Source organism: Suricata suricatta, chromosome 15 (assembly GCF_006229205.1).
Source record: "Suricata suricatta isolate VVHF042 chromosome 15, meerkat_22Aug2017_6uvM2_HiC, whole genome shotgun sequence".
NCBI classification, from domain to species: domain Eukaryota; kingdom Metazoa; phylum Chordata; class Mammalia; order Carnivora; family Herpestidae; genus Suricata; species Suricata suricatta.
In genome coordinates, this window is record NC_043714.1 from 15968280 (window position 1) to 15982549 (window position 14270).

The 14270-nt window shown below is 35.1% G+C and overlaps 1 protein-coding gene across 1 annotated transcript in view; it reads right to left on the reverse strand.

Moving 5' to 3' along the window:
• Positions 1-5299: 5299 nt before the first annotated feature.
• MYBL1 (MYB proto-oncogene like 1) overlaps positions 5300-14270 on the reverse strand; it is a 38729-nt gene continuing 29758 nt past the window's right edge. The window contains exons 11-16 of the mRNA XM_029923921.1: positions 13529-13671; positions 12858-12972; positions 10154-10270; positions 9821-9925; positions 9194-9373; positions 5300-7937 (exon numbers count right to left, since the gene is read on the reverse strand). Of these exons, the coding sequence (XP_029779781.1) occupies positions 7809-7937; positions 9194-9373; positions 9821-9925; positions 10154-10270; positions 12858-12972; positions 13529-13671 (789 nt within the window). The 3' untranslated portion in view covers positions 5300-7808. The remainder of the gene's footprint in view (positions 7938-9193; positions 9374-9820; positions 9926-10153; positions 10271-12857; positions 12973-13528; positions 13672-14270) is intronic.

Consider the following 14270-nt stretch of genomic DNA (forward strand, 5'->3'; position numbering starts at 1 on the left):
GAGGCTGAAGGGGGAGGGGGAGGGTAAAGGGGGGATGGTCATGGATGGGGGCACTTGTGGGGAGAAGCACTGGGTGTTATATGGAAACCAATCTGACAATAAACTATTATTAAAAAAAAGAAATTGAAGTCAACGAATTGGCTCTCTGAGGAGAGTTCTCACCCACGGGTAGCCCCCCCACCCCACCTCAATACAGCCCATTTCCAATGAGACCCAGGGTTGGAAAAACCTGGCCTCCTTACCTGACTTGGGACATCTCGAAGGGCCACTTGAGCCTCAGAGCTCGCCATGGAGTTGGCCAATGTCTTCACTGAGGCAGCACATACAGGGCCAGCTTCTCCCTCTGCCCAGTCCTGTCCCCTCCCCTTCCTCAGGTGTTGATTACAAGAGCAGCCTCTAACACACATCCTGCATGCTCATCTCTATCACACTGCTTCCCAGGGATTGCATGGCCTACCAGGGCTCGCCCACTTCTTCAGGAGCCTTCTTTGCACTGTCTTCCTCCACCAGTCTCACCATTTCACTCTGGCTTTGGGATCTTTATTTATTTTATTTTTTTTTTGAGAGACAGAGAGAGACGGCGTGAGCAGGGGAGGGTCAGAGAGAGAGGGAGACACAGAATTGGAAGCAGGCTCCAGGCTCTGAGCTAGCTGTCAACACAGAACCCGACACGGGGCTTGAACCCACAGACTGTGAGATCATGACCTGAGCCGAAGTCAGACGCTTAACCGACTGAGTCACCCACGCGCCCTGGGATCTTTGAATATGGAATGCCTGCTCCCTCCACAAGGTCTTACTCTCCTTACCTAGTTACCTCAGGCTGATCCATCTGCTAGAACTCACTTCACACATAACTTTCTCTTGAGGAAAACAGATGTTTCCTTTGTCATAACTTCTCATGGGACCATATTTCTCTCCTTCATAGTGCTTAGCGTTCTATCTCCCCACCCAGAATTTAAGCATGCTAACAGGGCTGCTTGTTTTTGTTTACTGTTATGCCTTTTGTGTTTTGCATAGTTCTAGGTGGTGTGCTTAATGCTGGACACATTCTCTTAGGGAGCTTACAATCCACTGAAAGAGATGGCAATATGGAGGGTAAGAAACTAGGAGAACTCCATATTACTAATGAAGAAACTGAAGCTTGTGACCAGCATGGTCCCAAGGTCAGCAAGGAAAAGAGTTAGGATTAACTTAATAAACTCCAAAAGACCCAGGGAGAAAGCATGGCAGAGAGGAAGGATTCCAATGACTGTAATTTACTAAGTTATTTTGTTGTGGCCTGCAATAGGTACTGTTTCTTCCGAATTACAAAACATTTTCTCTGTGAATTCCTGGTGACTTAAAACTGCATTGCCTAGTGCACTAGCCACCTGCCACATGCGACTATTAAGCCCTTGAAATGTGGCTGGTCTGAATCGAGATGTGCTGTGAAGTGTAAAATGAATTTTTTATTTCAAAGAATGTGGGGGCAGGGGTGGAAAGAATGTAAAATACCTTATTAAAATGTATATTAAAATGTTAAATAATATTTTGGATACATTGGGTAAAGCAAACTTTAAAAAAGTGTAGAAGCCCTCGCATCTATCACTATTTGCACTCATTGTTGAGCAAAAAGTGTTTAGTGAAGGTCTACTAGTCTACTAGCCATGGGTGACAGAGAATTTGGGAATGGTGGATTAATCAGATGAGTGAATTTAAGTGAATGTTACAAGAACACCAACACTAAAAAGATAGAAACACACGAAATGCAGTTGGTAAGGTGGAAAGTACCTAGTGCACCATATGAGATACGTATTTGGTTACTGGTAACTGGATGAAATGTGGACACTTGAAGGGGGATGGGAGCGAAAGCAAGAGGCTTGAGCAGAGGCTAAGAAACTAACTGTGGAGTATTTATGGGGTATTGTGACTGTCGAGTGTGGCTTGAGTAAAGGGTTCATGCAATGAAGTGGAGTAAGCTTTAATAAAAATTTGTATGTTTGGCGTCTACAGCCCATGGAAATACTTATTTCACGAAGGTATTTTGCATAAATTTACTTTATCAGAAGAAATGGGCTCAAGATATCCTAGAGAAGAACAGTGAGAAGCTCAGAATTGAGTGCATAGCTCTTGTAAGCTCTTATAAGTATATGAATGAATGGAACCTAACAAGGAAAATTTGTGACATTTTATTCTGGCAGAGCATTTTAATGACCCTCTACTATCAAAATTTTGTTACTGAAGCATAATGTACACGCATATAGGAAAGTACACTTAATAGTAGAGCTTGGATTTGTATGAACTTAAACATATCCATAAAATTAGCACCCACAGCCAGAGATGGAACATTGTAGCACTCCTCAAGCCTTTCAACAACCCTCGCACCCAGGGCAACCACTACCCTGACTTCTAACACCATACATTAGTTTCACCTGTTTTTGTACTTTTATAGAAACAAAACCACATACTAAGTACTATTCTGTATACTATGCTTAAATTTTAGAAAAAAAATTTAAATGCTAATTTTGAGAGAGAGAGAGAGAGAGAGAGAGACAGAGTGGGAACAGGGGATGGAAACACAGGATCTGAAGCAAGCTCCAGGCTCTGAGCTGTCAGCACAGAGCCCAACACAGGGCTCAAACCCATGAACTATGAGACCATGACCCAAGCTGAATTTGGACAGTTAACTAACTAAGCCACTTAGGCACCCCTATCTTACCCTTACTTTTAAATTATCAGCCCAAATCTCAGATGATTGAATGAACCAGTTCAGCCTTAAACTGTGTGTTTGAACAAGTCTCAACCTAAGCCTGTTTCCATATCCATAAAAGTGGATTATAACATTTACCTAATAGAGTTGTTGGGAGGATTAAATGACATAATGCATGTGACTGGCACATGGCCCCATTTGCTACACTGAACTCAAATTTTCAAGCTGTGAACTTCTGGGTGGTTCAAGATCCCTGGGTGGTGCTAGCCTAATCAATTCTCCGTAGTACATGGGGAAAAGAAATCCACACTATCTAGGCAATAACCGAATTCTCAAATGAGCATCTACAAATATCAGGAAAATTGGCTACTTGACCCACCTTTCAGCCTAAGGAAAAGATGCCATTTCTGTTACACTCATTCATATCCCCTTCTAGAATATCAGCTTCCTTAAGGGAAGGGTCATGTCCTGTTTACCTTAGTAATCAGGTTAAGCCTGCAAGCACTTGGTTAAGTATTGGTTGCTAGCTGAATGAATAAATAAGTGCTAACTGTATTGAGGCTTAGGAAATTATGTCAGAATTTGATCCGATCTTTTGAGCTATGGTTAGCAAAATTACAGTAGTAAAATCACAGCAAAGACAATCTCCCTCTTTCCCTGTGCTGGCCAGGAAAATCCACTCAAACCTACCACATTCTGTACTTGGAACTTGGAAAAGTGCACCAGATCTGAGACCTTCAGAAATAAGGGCAATAGAGAACACTGTTTTCCATACTGAGTTTGCTCAAATGCAACAGCTTTTAATAAGTACTAATACCAAGACACTAAAAAGTTTTCAAAACATTCACTTTCCATGTCAGCCATAAATAATTTTTTTCTGGCATACTTTACCTTGGTTTTCTACTGATATATTTCACATATTCTTGACCATATCTATTCATTAAAAAAACAATGCCTGTGAAGAGGAAAGTATAATGTTACGATGGAATTTCACTTGGTTCATTTTACCCTCCACTACTTAATTAAAAATAAATTTTCACTTTTCACAGAGTGGGAAGTACCTCTGTAAAAACTACCATCTGTTTTACATTATAATTAAAGGTCTGATTGGCTGGCAAACCTATCACTCTATAGCTCCATAAACCAAGTAGAAAATTGCATGGTTATAAAATTAGCTAAAAGATTTTAACAAAATGATAGTTTATTGACTATAAGTGTAGTCAATGAATTGACTATTCATGGAGATAACTAAGAAACCAAAGCTATTTATATTCTGTTGTATAAAGTATGGTTAATATTCCCTGATAGTCATGACTAATTTTTTAAAATGCTTTCAATTTAACACTTACTGAGATTTTCTAAGCACCATGCTAGACAAGGAGCTATAAATAGCAATCTCCACTCTTCAAAACAAAGTCTAGTGGGAAAGTTTCATGGAAGCACTAGGATAATCAAGAAGTGATTCACAGATCTGTGTCTTCAAGGATGAGCAATCATGGAGAGAAAACATGACAAACACAGGCATGGAGACAGAAGCATGCCCATACATGTTCTTGGGAGATCCAATTCACCAGGTCTATGTTAGGAAGTAAAGGAAAATTATTTTTATTAAGGTTGTCAATAGACCATAGAAGATATGTGATCAGATCTATGTGATTTTTAAGTTCATTTATTTTGAGACAGAGATAGAGATCAAGAGAGAGAGAGAGCAAGGGAGGGGCAAAGAGAGGAGATAGAGAATCCCAAGCAGGCTCTATGCTGACAGCCCCAACGTAGGACTTGAACTCACAAACTATGGGATCATGACCTGAGCTGAAATCAAAACTCAGACACTTAACGGACTGAGCCACCCAGGCACTCCTCTACGTGATTTTTGTTACTTGTTTCTTTATGCTTACATAGAAGAGAATATGCTTCACCCTCTCAGTAGTTGTATTTCACACTGTAAATTAATAGATTGGCATTCTACTTTTATGCATCAGTCTTGCACATTTGAGATAAGCATTCTACTAAAGGGTAAACTCATTTTTTGGTGGGTTAATCCATCAGATTTCTAAGCCTAGAAAGCTAAAGGTAAAATCTAGATGGTGACAAATTCACTGAGGCAATGTAACACTGCACAGACCTGACTGTGGGACCATTGGCCTTGCAGGTGTCACCTGATGTCACTAGCACAATCTCTTGATATTTCTATAGAATGGAAATAATCCAAGTAAGAGATGAAGGAATGGAATTAGAGCAATGGCTTTATGTAGGCTGAGAAGTGTACAATAGATTTCAATGAGGGGAGGGGAAAGAGGTAGGAGACTTTTCAATGGGTGATGGAAGAAAAGGCAACACCACTAAGAAAGAAAAAGGAAAGGAAAGGTAGTTCCAAGTTGGGAAAAAAGAACACATTGCATTTAAGGAACTGACAGAAGAGTCCTATGGAAATGCCTAAAAGCAGATGAAAATATGGTTCTGAACAAGACTGTGTAAGGATTTCTACTTACCTGTACAGGAAGTCCTAAAGGAAGAAAAAAAGTCTAAGAACAGAATGTTGGGTCATCTCCTTAAGGATTCAATTAACATCATAAAACACAAAACCAAAGTGAAATGAGGAATGCCAAGTCAGCTTGTACACAGATGCTTTATTATGGATGTTAATAGTCAACAGTGTATGCAAGATTCTCTTACATTAGAAAGTTTTCCCATACATCAAAAAACTCAATTTAGTCAGGGTAATCGCTGTATTACCTTAAATCAAAATGCAGTATTATATATGTGTAGTCAGTTTCCATGCAAGTATGGCTGCTACATGTATGTCTGGCATTTTTATAACATATTGAAAGAAATTCAAATGAGCACAACAGTATAAAGGTGACTTAAGATGCCTGCCATGTTTAAGATTAAAAATCTTCTTGCAAAAAGCAACAAAGCAGTTAACTAACGGATTCAACCAATACCAACCCAAATATGTTCTATGTCCAAGAAGCCCAGGCTTATCTGCAATATATTACACATGGGATACTTTAATGCTCTAGAAAAATTATGCTTTAAAAAAATATAGCTCTTCCAAGATATTATACTTTGGTGATTGGAGACTATGTACATCTAAACCAGCTAAGGGCTATGGGCTACATTAAAACAAACAAACAAACAAACAAAAACCATTATGTGCTATTAGTTCAAAGTAACTGCAATTGAAATGATCCAGTATGATTTTGCTATAATCATTGGTTTTATAAAGTGGTATTTCTGTGAGAAGTTCACTAATTAGAAAGCAATCAACATACTTAACAAACACGCTAAGGAGATTCAAATTGGTTCACCTATTTGTTATCAACAAGGCATAATCTTAGTACCATACATTTTCATTACTTCTCACTACATATAATATGCAAAAATGAGCAAGTGGATTTAAATAGCTTAAAACGCTTTTAGGTCTACTGTTCAAAGAGCTAGGAATTCAAATGCTTAGTATTACCATTTCTATTAACATAAAAACATAAGAAAGTCTTAAGCTTTGTTTTAAGGCATAGTATTTTGGCATCTGCAAGAATTTGCCTGGTAATGGTTGATTCCATTAAGTTAACTTGAAAACTTGCCATCATTTGCTTTTTACCTTTTCACACAGTGCAAGTGGTGGTGGCTCTTTCCTTCTCTCATAGCAGCAAGCCGATTCTGCTATTTTCTATAGCAGCATACTTCAGGAGTGGAGAGGGAGAGAGTGTGTCAATTATAAATAATTACAACTACAGTGTACAATTCTATTTGCCTGTCAGTGTTTAAGTTGACAGCACACCATTATATGTCTCAAAAAAAAGTACATAAAATCTCTACACAAAAGCAAATAAAGACATTCTTTCAAAAAAGAAACAAGTGCAAACACCTAAAACAGGCAACTGAAGCAACTGTTGTAACCTGTAGAGAAACACAGAACATTTATAAAAGGACAAAATATTTTTATAAATAAAAGATAACGTTCTCTTACTTCTGAAACACTGAGTAAATATAATAAACTTCTAAGTGCAGACTGTTTTTAGGGACCAAAGTACCATATTATTTGTTTAAACAAAATGCAAAAATTTTAAACACATATACAAATCACCAGATTAATTTATGTGACCCCCCATATAATTTAAAAAGAAAATATTAAATTATTATTTAGTACATTTTTAGAACTATTTTATAACCAACATGATTTAAAGGGCATAGTGCAATATTTAGGTAGATGTGACACACAGTAAAGATACTGTATTCTTTGCAGCTATAACTTACTACTGGTTCATACTTAACAGTCAAAATTGCTCTTTACTATGTTAGCTGTAAATAACAGGAAACAACATTGGCTTCTAGACACCCTGTATAGGTATAAATATCTACATTTAAGCTTTAAAAATGAAAATAAATTATAAAAAGACTTCTTTTCAATTTACAAAGTCTTCTTGCTCCTACATACTGTACAATACATTCAAAAAAACTCTCAGCTCTCTGAGATTTATGAAGAAAATACTGATTCTTTACTAATAAGGAAAAAACCCCTTTTCAATGCTTTTCGTTTCCAGAACTATGCTCAAATAAATAGGTTTAACACTGTAGTTAATTTTATTGTTTTTGAAAAACACCAAAAATTAGTAGTGCAACTTTCTCTCCTTTTCAATTTTTTCCCACTGAATTGTTTGTAAATGGCAGCCTAAGTACATTGGTCCATAGGCAAAAGTACTTCATAGAAACCATGCGTGCTCCTCATGCAGGGACTAACACAGAAGTCATACATACTCATAAGCCGATCTGTAACAAAACTGCAGCATCAAGAGAATAGCAACATACATCTTGTGAAGAAAATATGTGAGAATTTCCTTTTAGGATATCTGTAACATTCTAATATGGTTTTCCCATCTTTTTCTTTAAAAACATTTTTTTAAAATCTCATTTCTTAAAAAAATAAACTATGAAATTACCTACCCCTTACTTAAGTGGCTGGGCTGTTCTGCCTCCCCAATATGAAAAATGATACAAACTATTTTAGTGTTGTATAAAAACTTTAAAAACAATTACTTGACAAAAATTTCATTGTAACCTAATTTAGTAAAAAATATAGTAAGAGAGTGGAGCATTTCATCAATTTTAATAACAGTCACAGTACGAGGGCTCTTGAAGTGCTGCTGGCAGCTGTGTAAGTACTCAAATATCTTCTTGCTTGTTCGGTCATGATAAGTTGGTCTTCTGTCTTCCCATAAACCACTGTTTCCCATTCGCAATTTGACTGAAGGAAATATTAATAGTGATGTGAAAATTACTAAAATGATTATCTATTCCACTTCACAATTACACTTTTAAAAGTCAATTATTTCAAGCAATTGGATTTAATGATAAGTAATCACTGTAAACATGTTTTGACAATGGTATTGTGATTCTTTTTATTAAACAACGTTTTAAAAATACATACCGAAATATTTATGGTCAATTTTCTTAAGTCCATCTTTTTACTTTTTCATAGTTCATGTTTTTTAGCTATTTATATTGTTTACATTAAAGGTTTTTCTACCCACAACTCCCCCCAAATCAAATCAGTCTTAACATGTAGAGAAATGTCAGTCTTTATTGCTTCAAAATTTTGCAAAAGATTTAAAGGATGCAATGTCAAAAAATGAGCTGAGAATGCTTTATGTTTTGCAAATTAGGAAACACATTCATAACAGAAGATCAAGTCTGTGTTTGTTTCATAGGTTTTCTTTTCTTATTAAAAAGACTACTACAATATAGTTGTGGCCTGCCATATTACATATTTTCCGGAAAAGTTCTGTTAAACACTGGGAAATCAAATCACTTTAAATGGATTGAAAGAATGTGCTTCATGGCTCTTTGAGGAGTGGCAGCTAAAGACAGAGACGAGGTGGCCACATGGGATTGCCAAAGATGTTTTCAAGGACTGCTTTATGTCAGGAACGCTAGGGCTGCAGTCACTGGGGTAGAAAGAAGAAAACTTCCTCCTCAATGACCTCTCAAATTATCTGGGTTGAATTCTTAAGATAACGTAGTAAAAAATTTTCCAGGCTTCATTTACAGCGACATAATGGCTGTATAGCAACATAAAAAAGAATTTTGTTTTACAACTTCTGAGCCAAAAAGTTCACTGGAAACAATTATGCCAACAAAATCAAGCTGAAACTGATTCAACCACTTACCCTTTCATAACAATTAGGGCTACACATATTTGTAACAGGAGAAGAAGTGCCAGATGAAAACTTAGATATCTTTATTTTAAAAATTAAATAGTGCTTCAGAAATCACCAGAGGAGATTCTGGCTACAACTCCAATTGTTTAGTTTATATGTGCCCTGATGACGGAGTCTCTCAAAAACCCAAATCTAGTTTGAGTGACTAAATAATGGTCAATGTTTAGTTACTACCATAGACAATTTTGAATTTTAAAAGAAAAAGTATAATTTGTGATAAGTCCAAAGTGGTAATTGAATAAACAACAATAAAAATCACTGAAAGAAACTTATAAATTCATACCTGAAGATTCTTTTCCAATGTGACAACTTTAGAAGTGTTAGGATTTGGTTTCTTTTTATTAAGTGTATATGTTTTGTTGATTGAATTTATATCTTGTTTTTCAGGAGTCAAGTTGCACCTATTGTCATGTATTTCCAATAATGGTATCATTAATAAAGATGTTGTAAATATATTTTCTGACTAAGAGAGAAAAAAGAAAGAGGAAAAAAAAAAAGAATTCAAAACTGGAGGCAGACAGAGGGACTCATGAGTACGTGGCAGGGGCAGCCCTGCTCATTTCCCTCCAAGAAAGCTTTTGGCTCCAATAAAATTTCTAGTAATGTAGTAAAGTTAAAAATTTCAGAAATTAGCCCAAGACAAATACTGAAATTTAACTCCAGGACTACCATTTTTTGACATTATATGTAAGAGAGTGAACACTTCTCAAAACAAATATAAAAGGCAAGGAAGTAAATAAAATATTCTTTACAGTTCATAGTTTCTCTCTGAATGAAGCAGAATAATAAATACTAAATTTATAGAGCTATAAATCTCTAGTGAACTAACCACACAACGAGTAAGAAACAAGAACCACTAGATCTTCAAGCAACCATCTTAACAATAACAACAAAACAATTCTTTACAAACCTGCATGTCTGAAATGTCTTCGGTCAACAGTTGAGTCCCTGGTTCTTCTTTTTCCCAATTATCTAAGACCAGTGATTTTCTGACTTTCTTTATAGAAGTTGTATGCTAGAATGAATAATTTACAATACAAATATTATGGTAAAGTCACTTTTATTTTTAAAATAAAGACTTGGGGCAGAGGGGAGAATGGATAATGGACATGGAGGAGGACACTTGGGATGAGCACTGGGTGTTATATGGAAACCAACTTGTCAATAAACTATAATTAAAAAACAAACAAATAAATAATAAATGAAATAAAGACTTTTATTAACAATACCACTAACAGATTACCTCCTGTTTGCAGCTTTTGTAAGCAGGCTCATCTTCCTCTTTGAGGAATATGTCTGTTCCAGTTTCTTCTTTTAAAACTTCCCGAATATCTTCTTCCAAGAAGGCAAGTGGCTGTGACTAAATTGTTTTTAAAAGTGTTATTAAAAAGTCTCTTATAGCAATTCCTTTTCCCCCCATATATAGAAACCCATCTTTTATACTCTTTCATTATTGGCATAATTTTCTCCCAGTCCCTATAGATACATAAACTGAATGAATTTAACTAATCAGTTTTATGGCAAAAATAATTCTGCACGTTGCAAGCACTGAATGAAGTGTGGCACTTTCTTCACTCAAGGCTACCAAACAAAAATCTTCCTCTTGGGGAATCTATTGTAGTTTCTGCTTCAATCAGGACCCTCAGAATTAAATAGCTAAGATATTATTTCCCAAATACTTTTATATAAAAATAGGAAATACAGAACAAATTGGGACACACTAGCTCTCATTCTATTTTTATTGTATTTATCATATAGCATGTAATCACTAGTTAACACATTTTTCTTACCACTAAATGTGTGAGCTACTTAAAAGCAGTGAGTACATCTTTTTCATCTTTGTATATATTTTTGTACACCTAGCCTTAGGCTTACATTACACTAAAGATTACATTTCACAAAGAACATAGATTAGGTGCTCTTAAAAATCTGTAATTTGTTTTTCCTTCTTAAGAATACAAATATCCTAGAGAAGTGACTAAGACACAGATGAATTTATTCGCTACCATGAATTATTCTCTTAATTGTCCTAATGTGACAAAGAAAAGAATTACTGTATTTAATACTTCTCAGGTTAGATAATACCAAAATTTAGATTTATATTTAAAGGACTTCCAAAGTTTTTAGTCTTTTGAGTGATTTTCAATGAACATTAGAAGAATCAATGTTTATTAAGAAAGCAACAGATACTTAAGGTGTACCAGATTAAAATTCCAGAGCCATCTCTAAGAAGTGCACGTGACTCATAAGATACATTAGAAAAATAAACGATTAGCATATAGTAGATATTAAGTAAATAATAACTGGAAAAGGAGGAGGAATGAAAAAGCTTGCTATAAACAAATGTATGAGCATACGGATATTTTAGAAATTGTAATTATTAAATCATTACTTTCTTTTCATCTTAAATTGCTGATGAAAATCATTTGTTTTGCCTATGGATAAATTCTTCCCAAATAAGAACAAACTGACAGGGATTTTAAACCTAATTGCTCATGCACTATTATTTTCTTAAATGTTTATTTATTTATTTTAAGAGAGAACGAGAGAGCGAGAGCCAGATTTAGGGTTAGGGTTAGAGAGAGAAAGAAATCCAAACAGGTCCACACTGTCAGCGCAGAGCCCAATATGGGACTCAAACCTAGGAAACAGAAGATCATGATCTGAGCCAAAATCAAGTGTCCAAAGTTTAACCAACTGGGCCACCCAGGTGCCCCCTCATGTACTATTATCAAAATAACAATTTTACTCAATTTATATGTTGACCAAATGACTCTGAGGCACTACAGAATTCTTATGCCTTCAACTCATTGTTTATTTGTGTAACTTCCAATTAGGCTACACACTCCTATGAAGGCAGGCACCATACCTGAGAGGTTCAACATTATATCCCCAAAGCCTAGCTCAGGGCCTGGCACCTATTAGGCGCTCAATCAATTATTTCTTGAATTCATGATGAAATTTTAAATGATCAACTTTAGTCAGATCAACTAGGTAATTCCATACAATGGTATACTACACAAATATTAAAAATTGTGGGATACATACACACACATTTATTAACTTAAATCTTAAAAAAAAGCTTACAAGTTAGTACATCAGTCCTACTATATACCCTCTAAACCAGTATTTCAAAAGTGGGACAAGAGCAGAAGATTTGAGAGTGTGACATCCCTTTTGGTGGAAAACTGATTAAATCAAATAAACCAAAATTTAATGAGTGAATCTACCCAAAATATGACCAAAAATAGAACATAACTAAAGTTTCCTAGAAGTGACCAATAATTTAAAAATATTTTATTTCTAATGAACCTAATATGTCAGAAATCTTCATCTGTCTAGAATTAAAATACCCATAACTCATCTAACATACTTTGCAGTTGACAATATAAAGGCAGAAGCACAGATGATACTTCCCACCTCCATTTATGAAATATGATCGCTACCACTACTATTAAAATACCAAGAGCAACTAAGTACATACTACTTGAAACTTAGCACCAACCCCTTTATTTGTACTATTCTTTTTTATCTTCAGAAATAACCCTCTGAGATGTGTGTTTTGATTCCATTAAACAGAAAACTGAGCCTGATCAGAGTCATAAGTATTATTAGGAAAGTGCTTATGTAGCAAAATATTACAATTATTTTATTCTACTGTAGGTAACCACCACAGAAACTACTAAAAGGTGGGTTTTAACATTAAGGGTTCAAGTGACATTTGATTTGCTTTTTCTAGATGATATAATTAAAAAAAAAGTATGAATTCAAAACAAGCCAAGCAAAGGTTTATTTATAAGTCAAGGAAAAAAATTAACACAACAAATTCAAACTTATTCAATTTCAGGGCATATCTTTTTTAAAATATAAAATATCAAAGATAAATATCAAAAGTTGTATTTTATTAAAATTAGGGAAAGTCTTAAAATTAAAAAGAACATACATACCACAATTTTAAGAGGTCCATATTTTTTCTCCTGAGCAGCAAGTGCATTCTTAAAAGGAGTAGGAGTTCTCGGTGTGGTACCCAATATAGACCTTCTAATAGTAGGTGTTCTAAACCTAGGCAATCATTTAGATATTTGTTATAGTCAAAATTTGATTTTACGAGTTAAGGAAGGCAAAGCCATGATAAAAACATTACACTAAATTTTTCTTGCATATACACATGCTTTATTTAAACATTCTAGGAGTATTTGAAAGTATGCTTGCCTAAACTAATTCTTACTACAATCAATCATCTTAAAATAGGACAAATGTAGCAAAAGTACTAAAAATGTTGTTTTGCTTCATATGAAAGTTTTCCACTACATTTAGCTTATTTCACTAAGGACGAAACATGAGGTTATGATCTTTTTTTTCAATTCTAAGTCCTATATGAATAGGGATTAGAATATGTACATACATAAGAGGACAAAAAGCTAACCTATTTTTTAAAAACAGGATCATCTTTATTATATATTTTTAAGTAAGCTCTGTACCTAACATGGGGTTTGAATGATGACTCCAAGATGAAGAGTCACATGCTTCACCAACTGAGGCAGCCAGGCACCCCACCAATCTACTCTTAAAACCGTGCTTCCCGTTTTCTGTAATACAATTATTTAATACTACTTACCCTACATTTTCCTTTTGATCTTTGGGGGTTGTTTCCTTATGAAGAGGAGTAGTAATAAGAACTTTCTGCCCACAAATAGGGGTTGATGTAAATGAAGGATTTTCTATGTTAATTTGTTCATTTCCAGGGCATGTGTTGAAAAACTAAAAAAAAGATTTTAAAGACAATTTCTAGAATATTAAAATCCCTATACAAATATTAAACTGATAGGATTTTCAAAGATATTTTCAAATTCCTTTTAGAATCGAATTATCAATAATATTTCATGTACATTCCACTCTCTGAAAATTAAGCTCCATGAGGGCAGGAATCTTTATTGTGTTCATCACTGCCTCCTCAGTTTTTTTTTTAAATGTTTATTTTTGAGAGAGAGAGGGAGACACAGAATCCGAAGCAGGCTCCAGGCTCTGAGTTGTCAGCACAGAGCCCGACGCGGGGCTTGAACTCACAAACTGCGAGATCATGACCTGAGCAGAAGTCAGACACTTAACCAACTGAGCCACCCTGGTGCCCCACCTCCTCAGCTCTTTTAAGTGTTTAGCACATAATAGGCATTCAAGGAATAGCTGTTTAACAAATATTCAAAAGTTACAAAACACAGTACAACAATTTTAAAACAGTGTATTATCAAATAGGAATTTACAGAAACTATTAAGTGTAACAGATTCATAGAGCAGTGTAACTGGAAATTTTTAATATTTTATTAATAAATGTCTTTATTAATCAATCTTAAGTGTCCTTT